Source organism: Telmatherina bonti, assembly GCF_933228915.1.
Source record: "Telmatherina bonti genome assembly, chromosome: 11".
NCBI classification, from domain to species: domain Eukaryota; kingdom Metazoa; phylum Chordata; class Actinopteri; order Atheriniformes; family Telmatherinidae; genus Telmatherina; species Telmatherina bonti.
Window position 1 is genome coordinate 3,685,890 of NC_136629.1, and position 18,716 is coordinate 3,704,605.

Sequence of the window (18,716 nt, forward strand, 5' to 3'; positions counted from 1 at the left end):
ATTAGGCCTGTGCTGTTCATGTAGGGGCACAATCACTGGATTAATGATGTTATTCAGGTAGTATGGGCTTGTCACTGTACCATTCACAAAGTGTAGGGCAGTTCTGTACCAAGTGGACACCCCTGCCCACACTGTAACACCGCCACCACCAAAAGCTGGCCTGGTGACAACAGTGGCTGATGCATAGCGCTCTCCCTGACGTCTCCAACATCGTTGCCGGCCATCATTTCTGCTCAGTGTGAATCGACTTTCATCAGAGAACAGCACTGAGGCCCACTGGTTCCTCGTCCAGCGTAAATGCTCCCTGGCCCATGCAAGACGATGATGCCTGTGCCTGGTGGTGTGGTCAGGTACCCGTGCAGGTCGTCTAGCACGCAGACCACGCTGATGGAAACGGTTTGGAATGGTCTGACGTGACACTTGGGTGCCTCTCACCTCTCTTAAACGTGCCTGGAGTTGAGTGGCATTCATCATCTGGTTTCTCAGGGCAGTGTTCACAATGTAGCGGTCATCAGCACGGGATGTGGCCAAAGGACGTCCACTTCTAGGCCTTTCTGTGACTCTTCCAGTCTCTCCATATCTCTGTTGCAACCTGCTGATGACACTCTGTGACACTCCAAGCTCAGTGGCCACTTCTGTCTGAGAACGTCCTGTTTGAAGCATCGCAACGGCAAGGGACTGTTGTTCCATTGTTAGGTGTCGTCTTGGTCTCATGATGTCAAAATGTGAACAGCATGATGAGGACAACTGTTTAAACACCAGCTCTAATTGAACCAGGACATTTATTGGTCAATTCAAGGATCACACACCTGCCGTGATTTTTGCCGTTAAGCTCCTTGTTAGAGAACAGCAACTTGTGCAAAATTTATTGAAACATTTAACAGTTGGACATGTGCATTTAAAAGCTTAGAGAAGATCACATTAAGTTCACCTGTACAGGTTTGAATGCATTTTAGGCTTGTTGGGAAATTTCACCCAAAAGCTGAATATCCCTAGGGCTGCACGGTGGCACAGTGGTTAGCACTGTGGCCTCACAGCAAGAAGGTCACTGGTTCGATCCTTGGCTGGGGAGGGGTTTGGTCAGTGGCCTTTCTGTGTGGAGTTTGCATGTTCTCCCCGTGTATGCGTGGGAGAACATGCAGGTTCCTCATCCAGCGTAAATGGACGAGGAACCTATGAATGAATGAGCTGAATATCCCTAACTTTTTGTGAATAGTGTATATGTATATATATGTGTGTGTGTGTGTATATATAGAAAAACCACTAAGTGTGTCCAAACTTTTGACTGGTACTGTATGTACTTTTATATGCAAATATATCGACTTCTTACTAAAATAACAGATCATATATCAGATCAGTACTCTATTGGAAGATCCCTAAGCCTCAGGAATCGGAATGGGTATTGAACGGAAAAGGACGGCATTGAAACATCCTTCGTACTGGTGATGGTGGTGGTAATTGTGGTTTTCTCTGCAGATAACAGAGGCATACAGCTGTAACCAGGCTACAGCCTTCCTGTTGGAGCAGAAGGGAGACGTTAACGGAGCATTTGGACATTTGCTGCAGGTACAAACATAACTTTTTGTGAAGCCATTATTCATTGTTTTCAAGAGACAGATAAATAAAAGGTTGAAACAGTTACTGTTAAACGTGTGTTATATCTGAGTTGTATCCATGTAAATCAGCTATATACCTGTTTTACAGTTCAGTTTATGCTAGGCCTCCAGAAATGTAGAATATTTTTCCCTTTTTCATTTCTGATGTGAATTTTCAGTAGCAAATCCATCTGTTACTGTATCTGTTGCCTCCAACCGTTTTTCATTTGTGTGCAGACGCTGAAGACAAAACTGCGTGTCGTCACAGCTGAGAGTGGTGATGAAGATGCAGGGGTAGCTGGCAGACATGAGGAAGGGAAGACAGACAACCAGCCAGCACTGAGGAGAGTGAAGGATTCACTGGATGACATCATCTCTCTTTGTCATCGATGTTGTCCGAAACTTGACCAGGAACAGAGAGAGGTAGCGTCGCGTTACATCTGGCGTCCTGTCAACTCAGATTCTTGTCCTTCGCAACTACACGTTGTTCTGGTTTTAGGATGTGACCAGCTTGTAGTTGTTCTCCACCTGGTGGTGCCACGGAGTTTGGTTAAAGGTTCTCCACCTGGTGGTGCCACGGAGTTTGGTTAAAGGTTCTCCACCTGGTGGTGCCACGGAGTTTGGTTAAAGGTTCTCCACCTGGTGGTGCCACGGAGTTTGGTTAAAGGTTCTCCACCTGGTGGTGCCACGGAGTTTGGTCCGGTCGGGGACTCGGTCCTGGCGGTGACTCGGTCCGGTCGGGGACTCGGTCCGGTCGGGGACTCGGTCCGGTCGGGGACTCGGTCCTGGCGGTGACTCGGTCCTGGCGGGGACTCGGTCCGGTCGGGGACTCGGTCCTGGCGGTGACTCGGTCCTGGCGGTGACTCGGTCCAGGCGGTGACTCGGTCCGGTCGGGGACTCGGTCCAGTCAGGGACTCGGTCCAGTCAGGGACTCGGTCCAGTCAGGGACTTGGTCCTAGACGTTACTCGGTCCGGTCGGGGACTCGGTCCTGGCGGTGACTCGGTCCGGTCGGGGACTCGGTCCTGGCGGTGACTCGGTCCTGGTGGTGACTCGGTCCGGTCGGGGACTCGGTCTTGGCGGTGACTCGGTCCTGGTGGTGTCTCAGTCCTGGCGGTGACTCGGTCCTGGCGGGGACTCGGTCCTGGCGGGGACTCGGTCCGGTCGGGGACTCGGTCCTGGCGGTGACTCGGTCCTGGCGGTGACTCGGTCCGGTCGGGGACTCGGTCCTGGCGGTGACTCGGTCCGGTCGGGGACTCGGTCCTGGCGGTGACTCGGTCCGGTCGGGGACTCGGTCCTGGCGGTGACTCGGTCCTGGCGGGGACTCGGTCCTGGCGGTGATTCGGTCCGGTCGGGGACTCGGTCCTGGCGGTGACTCGGTCCTGGCGGTGACTCGGTCCTGGCGGTGACTCGGTCCTGGCGGTGACTCGGTCCGGTCGGGGACTCGGTCCTGGCGGTGACTCGGTCCTGGCGGTGACTCGGTCCTGGCGGTGACTCGGTCCGGTCGGGGACTCGGTCCTGGCGGTGACTCGGTCCTGGCGGGGACTCGGTCCTGGCGGTGACTCGGTCCGGTCGGGGACTCGGTCCTGGCGGTGACTCGGTCCTGGCGGGGACTCGGTCCGGTCGGGGACTCGGTCCTGGCGGGGACTCGGTCCTGGCGGTGACTCGGTCCGGTCGGGGACTCGGTCCTGGCGGTGACTCGGTCCTGGCGGTGACTCGGTCCGGTCGGGGACTCGGTCCTGGCGGGGACTCGGTCCGGTCGGGGACTCGGTCCTGGCGGTGACTCGGTCCTGGCGGTGACTCGGTCCGGTCGGGGACTCGGTCCTGGCGGTGACTCGGTCCGGTCGGGGACTCGGTCCTGGCGGTGACTCGGTCCGGTCGGGGACTCGGTCCTGGCGGGGACTCGGTCCTGGCGGTGATTCGGTCCGGTCGGGGACTCGGTCCTGGCGGTGACTCGGTCCTGGCGGTGACTCGGTCCTGGCGGGGACTCGGTCCTGGCGGTGACTCGGTCCGGTCGGGGACTCGGTCCTGGCGGTGACTCGGTCCTGGCGGTGACTCGGTCCTGGCGGTGACTCGGTCCTGGCGGTGACTCGGTCCTGGCGGGGACTCGGTCCGGTCGGGGACTCGGTCCTGGCGGTGACTCGGTCCTGGCGGGGACTCGGTCCTGGCGGTGACTCGGTCCTGGCGGGGACTCGGTCCTGGCGGTGACTCGGTCCGTTTTTCTGGTCCGAACCAGAATTAATTCTTATTTCTCCAAACGAAGCGGCTTTCTGAGCCAACGGAGTCGGATCCAAAAGGCTGCTGTGGCCTCAGAGAAGAACTCCGTTCCAGCGAAAGGAACGGATAAACCTAGAGAAGGATGAGCCTCCAGCAGCCAGACATTCAGACACTTTGTCTCGTTTTTCTCAGGTTTTGTGGTTTCCGCTTCTCGACACCATGATGGCTTCTCAGAGAGATGTGATGCTGGATGCTGAAAACACCTCTGAAGGTAAACATGGAGGAAACAGTCATATGCTGGTCATGAATGCTGATATTTCATCGTCTGCATGACTCTGAAGACTTCTTTAGAGCTGCGATTCAAAGAGAAAATATGACTAAATGATGACAGTTGTGCTTCTGTTGTCTTAAGATGGTGTTTTTGCATACTTTAGGCCTAAAGGAGATGACCCTGAAGGTCCTGAACTGTATGAGCAGCTTCATCTCTCTGCCAGCCATCATTCAGCACATCCTGCAGGTGTGTGCTGCCGTTTCTACTACTTTCTGCAACCTGAGGCGTTTTCCCATTTCATGGAAAATACCAGCTCATTGTGGATCTGATGCAACCTGTCTGTCTGTACCAGAGACGTTCACAAAGACAGGTCACTAACTGGTTCCTGTGGGTCATGAAGAAGCTGCAGGACCCAGAACCAGCGCTGAGATGGTCTCAAGCTTTCATCCTTTAATAACGCAGCTTATTCCCACATAAAAAAGAGATGAGCAGGGAGGGGCTGCTGAGCGTCGTAAACTAACTGTCAACTTGTGATGTGATCCTGTCAGGACCCGGTCTACGGAAAAGGAAAGCTGGCCGAGATTCAAGATCTAATTCTGGGAATGCTGAACACCTTTAACTATGAACAGGTAAAACGTATAGAACCGCCGCTCACATGATCCTTTACTCTGCACCTGCAAGAGATTTTGTCTGGAAATTGTTTTATTATCAAATGCAATCAAATAAGTTTTAATCTAAACTTCAAGTTTAAGCATAGCATAAGGCAAAAGTCCCGATGTGATTCCAGCTCTCAATGGCTGAGGACGTAGATCCTCCTGACATCAACCAGCAGAGATTTAATCCTCACGTAAGGAACCGATTCAGAGCTGTCTGGAGTTCTACATGCTTTCTATGAGAATAAGAAAATAACAAGGTTATTAGATAACAGACGTAGTTTTGGACATTTTTCTGGTTTTGATCTGTTCAGTGCAGCAGCTTGACATGAAAACAGAAATGGACTATTTTTCAGCTTTGTTATTCCAGATGTTTACAATGATCTGGACTCTTTGTCCTCTCATGTTTTAACATGAACATTAAAAGCTGAATGTTTTTGGAAGGTTCTGTTTGAGGTTAAACCTTGCAGACAAGCCAGTTCAGGAATTCCATCTAGCTTTCCCCATCCTACTTGTTAGCGACAGGAAAGCCAACTGTGTGTAATCAGTGACTGTAAGGACCCGGATATTCTCACACATAGCTTGTAAAGGATGTTTAGCAGCAGCAGAATATTGTAAATCTCTTATAGAAATTAAGCTCAGCTTTTGTTTTTCCCTGAGTAAGATGATAAAACTGCTCATACTAAAGATGAAAAATATGCTCTTTCCCAGACTTTACTGGAAACTACCACCAGTCTGCTGAACCATGACCTCCACTGGTCCCTGGCCCACCTACGTTCTGCCGTTACCAGGGGGCTCCACCCTCGACAGGACGTCTGCAACATCTGCCTTCAGCACTACAAGACGAGGCAGGATTTGTCTGAGGAGATCATCGTGTTCAGGTAACGTGCAACATCTGAACATCGTGTTTAGGAAATGTTTAGCTTTTTACCACTATATTTATATTTTAGTATTAGCATATTTTAGCACACAAGTTTAGCTTCTTAGCATTGTGTTCAGGTAACAGTTAGCTTCTTAGTGTAATACTCAGCTAACATTTAGTCGGCTACTATGGTCTACATAGTGTCCCGACAAGTTCTGTCCCTTTTGAAAGGTTCCTTCTGCTCCACCCTACAAACTGCAAATAGTTTTATAGTTCTTGAAAATAAAAAAAACTTTTCTGGATCCATTACCTTTTTGTTTTTTTTTTTTGTTTTTTTTATTTATAAACAAGCTAGATATTATATCTGCAGTTGCTAGGCAACGTGGCAATAGAGCACTGTGGGTAATTCTCATACAGCAGGTAGGCTGTCTCCTTTAGCTACCAGTAAGCAGCTTCAGAGTGTGCAGACGATGTAGGACTCTGTTGCCTACGTAGTCTGGGCACTCTGAAGTGTGCAAACTGAACCCTGAATATGAACTGTTGTGTATTTACAGAAAAGCAAATAAAACATCATATGTGGACAGACCTGATGAGCTCAACATGAATTACTAAAGTTAACCGTAGTGAACCGTCATCTTCATCCATCATCTCATGATGATCTTTCATATTTTTTCAGCTGTGGCCATCTCTACCACGTGCCCTGCCTGCACCAGAAGGACTGTGGGTGGAGCTCAGCTTCTGAGCCGCCACAGAAGTGGAGGTGCTACAAGTGTTCCTCAAACCATGAAAGAAAGAGCAGACCTTCAACCAGAGCAAAGAGAAGCTGCAGCACATCTCTGGCTAAGGTTAGTGTTCGTTACACTTACATAAAAAAAAATCAACATTTACCTTCTCTACACCTCAGAGAAGGTAAACATGCAGCAACGTGTTAGAAACATTTCCATGAGATTTTGCTCTATATTGTTAAGAATCTCCCGTTCCACCTCATCATGATGAGAATCTCCCGTTCCACCTCATCACCATGAGAATCTCCCGTTCCGCCTCATCACCATGAGAATCTCCCGTTCCGCCTCATCATGATGAGAATCTCCCGTTCCACCACATCACCATGAGAATCTCCCGTTCCACCTCATCACCATGAGAATCTCCCGTTCCACCACATCACCATGAGAATCTCCCGTTCCACCTCATCACCATGAGAATCTCCCGTTCCGCCTCATCACCATGAGAATCTCCCGTTCCACCTCATCACCATGAGAATCTCCCGTTCCACCTCATCATGATGAGAATCTCCCGTTCCACCTCATCACCATGAGAATCTCCCGTTCCGCCTCATCACCATGAGAATCTCCCGTTCCGCCTCATCACCATGAGAATCTCCCGTTCCGCCTCATCACCATGAGAATCTCCCGTTCCACCTCATCATGATGAGAATCTCCCGTTCCACCTCATCACCATGAGACTCTCCCGTTCCGCCTCATCACCATGAGAATCTCCCGTTCCTCCTCATCACCATGAGAATCTCCCGTTCCACCTCATCACCATGAGAATCTCCCGTTCCACCTCATCACCATGAGAATCTCCCGTTCCACCTCATCACCATGAGAATGTCCCGTTCCATCTGTTCACCATGAGAATCTCCCGTTCCACCTCATCACCATGAGAATCTCCCGTTCCACCACATAACCATGAGAATCTCCCGTTCCACCTCATCACCATGAGAATCTCCCGTTCCACCACATAACCATGAGAATCTCCCGTTCCACCTCATCATGTTGAGAATCTCCCGTTCCACCTCATCACCATTAGAATCTCCCGTTCCACCTCATCACCATGAGAATCTCCCGTTCCACCTCATCACCATGAGAATCTCCCGTTCCACCTCATCACCATGAGAATCTCCCGTTCCACCTCATCATGATGAGAATCTCCCGTTCCACCTCATCACCATGAGAATCTCCCGTTCCTCCTCATCACCATGAGAATGTCCCGTTCCATCTGTTCACCATGAGAATCTCCCGTTCCACCTCATCACCATGAGAATCTCCCGTTCAACCTCATCATGATGAGAATCTCCCGTTCCACCTCATCACCATGAGAATCTCCCGTTCCACCACATAACCATGAGAATCTCCCGTTCCACCTCATCACCATGAGAATCTCCCGTTCCACCACATAACCATGAGAATCTCCCGTTCCACCTCATCATGTTGAGAATCTCCCGTTCCACCTCATCACCATGAGAATCTCCCGTTCCACCTCATCACCATGAGAATCTCCCGTTCCACCTCATCACCATGAGAATCTCCCGTTCCACCTCATCACCATGAGAATGTCCCGTTCCACCTCATCATGATGAGAATCTCCCGTTCCACCTCATCACTATGAGAATCTCCCGTTCCACCTCATCACCATGAAAATCTCCCGTTCCACCTCATCACCATGAGAATCTCCCGTTCCTCCTCATCACCATGAGAATGTCCCGTTCCATCTGTTCACCATGAGAATCTCCCGTTCCACCTCATCACCATGAGAATCTCCCGTTCCACCTCATCATGATGAGAATCTCCCGTTCCACCTCATCATGATGAGAATCTCCCGTTCCACCTCATCACTATGAGAATCTCCCGTTCCACCTCATCACCATGAGAATCTCCCGTTCCACCTCATCACCATGAGAATCTCCCGTTCCACCTCATCACCATGAGAATCTCCCGTTCCACCTCATCATGATGAGAATCTCCCGTTCCACCTCATCATGATGAGAATCTCCCGTTCCACCTCATCACCATGAGAATCTCCCGTTCCACCTCATCATGATGAGAATCTCCTGTTCCACCTCATCATGATGAGAATCTCCCGTTCCACCTCATCACCATGAGAATCTCCCGTTCCACCTCATCACCATGAGAATCTCCCGTTCCACCTCATCATGATGAGAATCTCCCGTTCCACCTCATCACCATGAGAATCTCCCGTTCCACCTCATCACCATGAGAATCTCCCGTTCCGCCTCATCACCATGAGAATCTCCCGTTCCACCTCATCACCATGAGAATCTCCCGTTCCACCTCATCACCATGAGAATCTCCCGTTCCACCTCATCATGATGAGAATCTCCCGTTCCACCTCATCACCATGAGAATCTCCCGTTCCACCTCATCACCATGAGAATCTCCCGTTCCACCTCATCACCATGAGAATCTCCCGTTCCACCTCATCATGATGAGAATCTCCCGTTCCACCTCATCACCATGAGAATCTCCCGTTCCACCTCATCACCATGAGAATCTCCCGTTCCACCTCATCATGATGAGAATCTCCCGTTCCACCTCATCACCATGAGAATCTCCCGTTCCACCTCATCACCATGAGAATCTCCCGTTCCACCTCATCACCATGAGAATCTGATCCTACCATGTGGAGCTAACATGGAGAGTCATCAGACCAGCAACGTTTCTCCATCTTCTATTGTCCAGTTCTGGGGAGTCTGTGTGAATTGTCGCCTCAGTTTTCTGTTGTTACTGACAGGAGGGAACCCGGTGGGGTCTGCTGCTGCTGTGGACAACCTGCTTTCTGTTATCAGATTTAGGAATAGTTTTAATTGTAACCTCTGTGTTTCTCTTCTCAGGTTTCCATCCTGTCAGAAGTGTCCCACACTCAAAGCAGAGAGAGCACAGGCTTTCTAATCCCTTTCCAACCAGGGACGGAGAGCTTCCTCCTCAAACTGTCTCCTCCCCCTCTGTTTGAAGAATGATGGGTGAAGATAATGTTACCTCTGCATCTTTGGAGCATTTTAAATAATTTTGAACCTTTTTATCGCTGTGGGACTTTTTATCTGTTTTACTTCAGTCAGCTGAAACATGATGATTCCTTTGTGTTACTGGATGAAGGCATTAATCATTTGAGCGGCTCCTAGTACTGTATCAGGAACCTTGGAGTTCCAAGGTTCCTCATACAGTACTGGAAGCCCAGGTAATACTATGTAGAGTAATTCTCTAACCAGGCAGAATCTTCCTGAGTTTTTCAGATCCAAACATCTGGATCCATAGACAACGTTAGTCTGTTTGTGAGGAGAAAATGCAGCCATCCAGGTCTCTATGTCTTTCTTTGTGGTGTGAAAACCTTATTGGTACCATCAGGCTTCTTGGAGAAGAAATCGGACTATCATTAAGTTTCCACTGTGCTGTCTCATGAAATAGCTTAGGGGAAGCGTGTAAAAGGTGAATCTGTTGTATAGTGCAAGGTACAGAACCCTGAGAAACTCCATCCTCTGGTGTCTGAGGAAGACTCATCGTGATAAACCTAAATCCATCAAATAAATCGTACCAAGACCAGTCTATTCCAGTTCTTCTCAACCCAACAGCACATTCAGCCCTCTGAAAGTTGACATCAATGACCTTAGTTACCTCGGGCCGATCCCAACCTTCCCTACATCCACCAGCTTCCATCCCAGACTGATCCCAACCTTCCCTACATTCCAGACCAGACCGATCCCAACCTTCCCTACATCCACCAGCTTCCATCCCAGACTGATCCCAACCTTCCCTACATTCCAGACCAGACCGATCCCAACCTTCCCCACATTCCAGACCAGACCGATCCCAACCTTCCCTACATTCCAGACCAGACCGATCCCAACCTTCCCCACATTCCAGACCAGACCGATCCCAACCTTCCCTACATTCCAGACCAGACCGATCCCAACCTTCCCCACATTCCAGACCAGACCGATCCCAACCTTCCCTACATTCCAGACCAGACCGATCCCAACCTTCCCCACATTCCAGACCAGACCGATCCCAACCTTCCCTACATTCACCAGCTTCCATCCCAGACTGATCCCAACCTTCCCTACATCCACCAGCTTCCATCCCAGACTGATCCCAACCTTCCCTACATTCCAGACCAGACCGATCCCAACCTTCCCTACATTCCAGACCAGACTGATCCCAACCTTCCCTACATCCACCAGCTTCCATCCCAGACTGATCCCAACCTTCCCTACATTCCAGACCAGACCGATCCCAACCTTCCCTACATTCCAGACCAGACCGATCCCAACCTTCCCCACATTCCAGCCCAGACCGATCCCAACCTTCCCCACATTCCAGACCAGACCGATCCCAACCTTCCCCACATTCCAGACCAGACCGATCCCAACCTTCCCTACATTCCAGACCAGACCGATCCCAACCTTCCCCACATTCCAGACCAGACCGATCCCAACCTTCCCCACATTCCAGCCCAGACCGATCCCAACCATCCCCACATTCCAGACCAGACCGATCCCAACCTTCCCCACATTCCAGCCCAGACCGATCCCAACCTTCCCCACATTCCAGACCAGACCGATCCCAACCTTCCCCACATTCCAGACCAGACCGATCCCAACCTTCCCCACATTCCAGACCAGACCGATCCCAACCTTCCCCACATTCCAGACCAGACCGATCCCAACCTTCCCCACATTCCAGACCAGACCGATCCCAACCTTCCCTACATTCCAGACCAGACCGATCCCAACCTTCCCCACATTCCAGACCAGACCGATCCCAACCTTCCCTACATTCCAGACCAGACCGATCCCAACCTTCCCCACATTCCAGACCAGACCGATCCCAACCTTCCCCACATTCCAGACCAGACCGATCCCAACCTTCCCCACATTCCAGACCAGACCGATCCCAACCTTCCCCACATTCCAGACCAGACCGATCCCAACCTTCCCCACATTCCAGACCAGACCGATCCCAACCTTCCCCACATTCCAGACCAGACCGATGGACCTGAACAAGATCGAAGACAGAAGAGCGCAAATCAACTCTGGTTTCATTCCCGAAAGTAGAAACAAAAAAATACGTTGATGGAAAAATTCTACCTCCTTATTGGACCTTTCTCTTCTTCCTCCTCCTCTTCCTCCTCCTCTTCCTCCTCCTCTTCCTCCTCCTCTTCTCCCTCCTCTTCCTCTTCCTCCTTGTGATGGCCAGACCAATGGCCACACATGTAAAAAGGCGGAAGAAGCACCACATTTTCAGTTACTTAGTTTTCTTTATATTCAAACTTAGTTTAAATGCTTTGTTTTCTTTTTGTTAGCGCGCACATAAAGGAGCCACTGTATTTTCAACTGTTTGTGTTTTGTTTAACCTTGTTTCTTTTTACTGGTGCTGAAGGGATTAGCTTGGGCATTGAGGGGCAGGAGTATACACAGGAAGGAAGCGGGTGAACAGGAAGTGCCACGGGCCTTTGGGAAGACCTCAGCCTCAGAGGGGGAGATTAAAAGTTTAGTTTCTTTAAATGACCTGTAGTCAGCGTTGCTACGCACAGTTTGATAAATGAGGCCCCTGGTCGCCATGTCACAATTGATGAACAGCTTTACCCATCAAAGACACGTTGCCCTTCTCTGCAATATATTGCTACGAAACCAAACAAGTTTCGTATCAAATTTTGGGTGACTTGCGACCTGAAATCAAAGTATATCTGCAATGTCGGCAAAGACCCCAGTCGCCCCAACAAGGAGAGACTGTCTGAGAGTGTGGTAATGAAGTTGATTGAACCATATCTGGACCAGGGCAGAACATGTTCACACCAATTTCACTTGCAAAGAAGCTGCTCAGCCAGAAAACCACCATTATTGGAACATTCAACAAGATTCGCAGAGAAATTCCCCTTCTGCTCGAGAGAGAAACTGCAGTGAGTTCAGCACTCAGGTCTTTTCAACGACTGACGCCACAATGACAGTGTTTGCAGCCAGCCAGAAGAAGACGATGCACGTTATGAGCAGTATGCACGGTGTCATTCAGACTTAAAAAAAAAAAAAAAGCCAAGCACCATCACCCCAGTACAACTTAAAGGGTTCCTATTCTGGTATTTGGAGTTTTCTGAGCTTTCTACAGTGTTACAGTGTTGAATCCTCATCAGACATGTGAACGACACTGTTTTTTATCACTAAACACATGTTCGAGTTTGAGTTTGAGTTCCAGCACGCTCTCCGTTCGGTTTCCATGGCGACGAAAAACGCGTGGTTTTAGAGAGTTTTTTCTACTTGGAAATCCTTGTGACGTCCCGGGGGATAAGGTTGGGTGATTGGTTACCTTCTACTGGTTAACAAGGGCATGTACAAATACATCAGGCGGGTGGAAAACGTGGGATAAAGTTATTTCCAACGATGGCTGGTGAGTTTACCAAAGAGAGACATCCTGCTGCATTCGTTGCTGTGGGTTGCTGTTTTCCACTTCGTTTTCAGGCTCTGATTCAGGTTCCAACATGTAGGGCTGGATGCTATGTGTTGACATTGTAGTTTGTTTTCTTATTGAGTTCATATGAGCCTAATCCTTCTGTTTATGAGACGTTACAATGACGGTGAAAGCAAGTGCGGTGCGCGCTCCCGATGTAGTGCAGTGGCGGGAGGCGGGGCTTAATGCGGAAGAGTCTCAATCCACTCGTTTTGCCCGCAGGCTGATCTGACAGCCTACGGAGAGGGTCGGTCTGAAGTAAATAAAGCCATTTGTGACAATAACTCCATCAATTCCAGCCCTTCTGGTCTCAGAAATAAAAATAAATTAGCCTGAAATGCACAGAATAGTTCCACTTTAACCAAATGCGGTGTGGATACCATGGACCAGATGGTGCGGGAATACAGCGTACGGGCAGGAACAAGAAGATGGCCGGTCACTGTCTTCTGTAACATGTTTGACATGGCAGCCCTGAACGGTCATGTTCTATATGAAGACTGCACAGGAAGTAAAGAAAGGCGGCCAGATTTTCCGATGCGACTTGCCAGGGAGTTGGCTGAGTCTCATGTGACGGTGAAGAAGACTGAAAAGGAAAACTGTCTTCGCAAACAGGCCGCCGCACCAGACGAACTCGGCAAAAGGAAGAAGTGGCAGGTCCAGCACCGGTGCAGAAAGAACCCTGCTACCAAACGATGTGTTCATTGCTACAAGTTTACATGTGGCAAGAGCAACAAAGAAGTGCCATGGGAGTGCCAGGTCTGCTCAGACCAAGGACAGTTTTGAATACGTTGTGTGATGTCAACACACACACACACACACACACACACACACTGTAAATATGTGTGAATATTGTTTGTGTTCTCTGCAATGTTTCTTTCAAAAATATGAATAAACCATTCGAAATAAGCACAGTTTCTATTTTGTATGTTTTTAATTTTCTTACTTTCATGTCTCTTACTAAATTGAATTCAACAAGAAAGATAAATATGTGGCGATCCATTCTAAGCAATGCAAAATGTTTACAAAAAGCAGGAACATTCAAGCTGTAAAGAAGAAAATTGGAGTCAGAAGCAGTGAAGTTAGTTTCAGTTGCTGTAAAACCGAGTTCTTCCTTTTGTTTCTTCATTTCCTTTGTGCTGCTCTGACAATCTGCATTCAACTCACAGCAAGAAGCTGCCACATTATTAGCATACTGGTCCGACCACATTCCACACAGGAGGATCAAATGATCCCTCCGTAGTCCTTCTAGTGTTAAAAGTTTAGTTTCTTTAAATGTTTGTTCATTTTCTTTCACATTTTTGAGTAGTTTGTGTTTAACTTTTGTTGGTAGTTTTGTTAAGAATAATTAAGCTAACAGTCAGGTTCTGTTTCTTTGTCTAGTTTGTTAGCATGTTTAATGTGTTACCTCATATGTTTTGTACCTGGTCTGATCAGCCAGTATTTAAGTTCTACTTTGTTTCTTGTTTGTCAGGTCAGTATGTTTCTTGTGTTATGTTGATTATGTTCTCTAATCTGTTAGTTTAGTTATTTTCAGACTTTGATTTAGGTTTTGCTTAGTTGACCTCTTGTAAAGGCCAAATTCATTTATATTGTTTGGGCAAATAAAACCCTTTTCTTTTGAAGCCACCTGTGTTCCTCTTCCTTCGCCAGCTTGGTCCCTCACATTTGGTGGCAGCGGTGGGATCAGCTAGTTCAGGAACACAGGTGGTTTTTTTTTGCAAACTTTTTTTTTTCTCCCCTCTTGGGTTTTCGCTTTCTCCTGAGCCATGTACCGTGGAGGCAGAAAAACCAAACCTGAGACCAAGATGGCAGATGACCAAACGGCTTGTGAGGAGGAAATGGAGGCTCAAGCTTCTGAAATGGCAGCAGACAATGATGGTGACGAAGTCAGAGAACCAACACTGACGGATTTAGCTGGAATCTTACAGACATTCATGGGACAACAGGAAGCACGGGAGGTAAAATTGAAACATGAATTTACACGCCAAGACCAGCGATTTACAACATCAGTTTCAGCTTTTGCAAATGGAGGTTCAGGCTCGCACATCTCCTACTCCTGTACCTGCTTCAGCTGATACAAACCTTCCTGAAGAAAGTGCTGAGAATAATCAACAGGCCCAGGCCTCATCCTCACCAGACAACTTCAGAACCAATACTCCCTCAGGTCAGTCACCAATCTTTCATGAACCAAAACTGCAGAAGTTAAACAGTGAAGATGATATTGAGCATTTCCTGGTTACATTTGAGAGAATTGCAGCTGCCTGTAGATGGCCAAAAGCAGACTGGGTGTTCTGCCTCATTCCTCTACTTACTGGTAAGGCAAGAAGTGCCTATGTTAATATGGATGTTGATGAGTCACTGGACTCATCAACATCCATGAGGTGAAGGATGCCATATAAAAGAAGTATGACATTAACCCAGAGACTTACAGACAAAGGCTCCGGTCCCTGTATGTTCAGCCTCTGGTACCGGTCCAGAGGAAGTGGATGAATGAACTGTTTCTGATTTGTGAAACATTTATTTGTTGTAAAAAAGCAGGACATTTATAAACAGGACATTTGTGGTGTTGTTGCCGTGGAGACAGGAGCAGCTTCTGGTGGAAAACTAAAGGAATGAAGATGGATTTCAGCTGCGTATTAAAGCAGCAGCACAGCTGATGGAAATGTTTTCTTGCACTAGAGGTTGGACTTACGGCGTGGTCGTGCACTTTCTCCTCTGTCGACCGCACAAACTCAGCGAGAAGCTCCAGAAACCCAGAAATATTCCTCAGGACGGCTCTACAGTAAGAGGTCACGGTGGTCGTCGTCGCCACAACGAAGCATTGTTCTGGCTACACAGCACTTTACACAAGATGCCCTTCCCGACACAACCCTCTGCTTTCATCCAGGCTTGGGACCGGGCCTCAGGGAACCTCACCGGGCCTGCAGCAGCACAGGGAAGCAGGACTCCAACCACCGACCATCAGGTCACAAGCAGCTCGACACCCTGAGCCACTGCCACCCCTCTGAAAGATGCTTATCATTAACGCACACACAGACTCAGTCATATTACAAACTACTTCTTACATTAAGACAACATTTGTTAAGATGTGGGGACAGCATTCAACATGGTAAATTGGACATTTTGTTTAGGAACTAGCGTCTGGCTTATTTCTCAGCTCTTCTCAGGCTGATTTGCTTTCTCTTCATTCTGGACGCTTTGCTGTCTGTCTGCTGTCTGCTCTGCGTTTACGGAGGATCCTGACTGTTTGGTGGCAACCGCACTGTAACAGGAGTTTTTCCATACATCAGCAGTTCTCTTCCTCAGAGGCCTCACTTAAACATGGGGTACCTCAACGCTTCGTCTTAGGACCTCTTCTAGGAGGCTGTGGTCAGGATTAAATCATATCACCAACTACCGAAGCATTAAACTAGGACTGATGCCTAACTGGGCGAGGAACTAGTTAAATAGCAGCTCGGATTGAGGTTGGGTTTCTGTTCTGCCAGTTTACCAGCACGAATATGGAAACTAGCAAATAAAATAAGACAGTTGATAACATCTTTTTCCAGGAGTTGGAACATTGAACATTCTGAATAAAAATCAGTTGAATGAAATATGATGAAAATGTTAAGGAAAAACAGGATATTCCATTTTTTTTCTTCAAGAAAAGATCAAGGTCATTTTGAGGAAATCTACTTATATCACAAGGTGCCGTTAACTAGAAAGGATCCAAAGCAGAACCCAGCTTGGCTGACCACCTTGTCCATTGGTGACCAATCCGGAAATGAAAGATCCGACATTTCTCAGCGTAGATTTATTTACCAAACAGTATTTAATGTATAATATAATGTAATATAATATGATATAAGTTTAACCAACATGTCTCGCTTCGGAGGAGACCAGGGAGAGAAGATGACATCCTCCTGGTCAGCCCAACAACATAAGCAGTGACCTTTTCAGCTCATTCATACTCATTCAAAATGTACTCTCAGAAGCTCACTTTCACCACAACTTTCCTCCCTATTGGTGGGATGTAAACACACAGATTTGAATCCATCTCATAATCTGAGTTTTAAAGAATGTGTTCACCAGATGCCTGGTTCTACATAATTCTCCAGGAGGAAGCTGCTCCATGTTCTCACTCAGGCTTGTGTGAACAGACATCACTATGTCTACATAGTACCATAGTACCGGTATCTGTGTACAAGGATCTGTTACATATCCCCCGTTTGGAAGTTCTAAATGATCATCCACAACCTTTGCTTCTCATTGGAAACCGTCTCGCCCAGAGTTGTCAGAATCCGGTCCTCGAGGGCCGGAATCCGGCAGGTTTATGTTGTTTCCCTCCACCAACACAGCTGATTCAAATCAATGGATCCAGCAGCTTCTTGTCAGGTGTGTGTTGGACCATGGGGACAGCAAAAACCTGCAGGACACTGGCCCTCCAGGACTGCAGTTTGACACCCCTGCTCTAGCCTATATTTGACTCTACCTGTGTGCCCATGTAAGGTGTACTTTTATAGTAATTGTGCTATATAATGTTCTGCATAACATGCTATATAATGTGCTACATAACGTGCTCTATATACAAAGTTTGTAGGAAATGTAAGTCTCTTATAAATGGTTTATTGTGTGGCAGAGTTCCAATAATTTAGGATAAAATCAAGCTAAATGGGGAAACGGTGCCACATGTTGGTCTGTGCATGTACCTACATTACTGCCAAATATGGCAAAGGATTATGGGTAATCCTCACCATGAGGAGTTACCATAGTTACATACATAGTAACTACATAGTTATGTAGACAAACGTGTGAAAAAAATCATTAAAAGTAAAGTTGGTCTGGTTAGGAAACATGTTATAGAGTAAACTTTGCAATTTCTTTTTCTGTTTAACATGTTCTATCGCTGGTGTAGAACCAGATAGATAGATACTTTATTCATCCCGGGGGGGGGGGAAATTCTGGGTATTCCAACAGTTCCTATAAAAAAATTAAAAAAAAGATAAATAGATGAAATTACAGAGTAATATTAAACAGTCTAACAGCTGCTGGGATGAAGGACCTTCTGAACCTCTCAGTCCTGCATCGGAGAGAGATCAGTCTCTCACTGCAGCTGCTCCTCTGTCCTGCCAGGGTATTATGGAAGGGATGTTTTTTTTTTTTTTTTTTTTTTTTTGCAGAGTTACCTTTCTCAACTTTGCCAATCATGGCAGGAGGTAACATTGATCATGGCCACTTGCTAGCCACTTTAAAACAGGCTTATGATGCTGAGGATATTGAATGGATGGAACAACAAGCTACCTGAACCAGCAGAACAACATATTAGTGGATAGATAACATACTCCACTCAAAAGCCCAAAATCAAGGAAATCCAAGACTTCTGAACAGGAAAGTGAAGTCTCCAACAAAATGCTTCTCAATGCCATTCATAGCCTTACTTGAAAATTTGACAACCAAGGTGAGTTCCAAGCCACTGAGTGGCAACTGAAGGAGAACACCAATGTAGTTGTTAAGATAAAAGAATCAATTGATGCCAACACTTCTGCTTTGAAAGGAATAATAGACAATGTGATCAAACTGAAATAACTGTGCTCCAAAAAGACAACATGGAGCTTCACGAACAATGCTTGGACCACGCAAGGTATAGGCGAAGGTGGTCACTACAACTTAATGGTGTTCCTGAAAAGAAGGATGAAAATACAAGAGAAGACGTGATCAAGATTTAAGCAGAAATTGTTCCCTTGTCAACCCAGCGACTCCAAAACACGGTGGATACTGTGCACAGGTTGGGCCAGAAGACCAGAGCCGACAGACCCAGACAGATCATCATACAGTTTGGGATGAGAACTGCTTGGGATCAAGTATGGAAAATGTCTAAGAACGCCAGCATTTGCACCAACTTCAAA

At 47.6% G+C, this 18,716-nt stretch overlaps 1 protein-coding gene across 3 annotated transcripts in view; it reads left to right on the plus strand.

Moving 5' to 3' along the window:
• Positions 1-9,848, plus strand: part of vps8 (VPS8 subunit of CORVET complex) — a 74,274-nt gene extending 64,426 nt beyond the window's left edge. For 2 of the 3 annotated variants that reach the window (XM_079249450.1, XM_079249451.1), the window contains 8 exons: positions 1,477-1,566; positions 1,833-2,018; positions 4,003-4,081; positions 4,245-4,327; positions 4,630-4,710; positions 5,446-5,615; positions 6,273-6,441; positions 9,228-9,848. In XM_079249450.1, the coding sequence (XP_079105576.1) occupies positions 1,477-1,566; positions 1,833-2,018; positions 4,003-4,081; positions 4,245-4,327; positions 4,630-4,710; positions 5,446-5,615; positions 6,273-6,441; positions 9,228-9,353 (984 nt within the window). In that variant the 3' untranslated portion in view covers positions 9,354-9,848. Of the gene's footprint in view, positions 1-1,476; positions 1,567-1,832; positions 2,019-4,002; positions 4,082-4,244; positions 4,514-4,629; positions 4,711-5,445; positions 5,616-6,272; positions 6,442-9,227 lie in introns of those variants that run through there. The other variant, XR_013771508.1, reaches the window with a different exon arrangement.
• Positions 9,849-18,716: the final 8,868 nt, after the last annotated feature.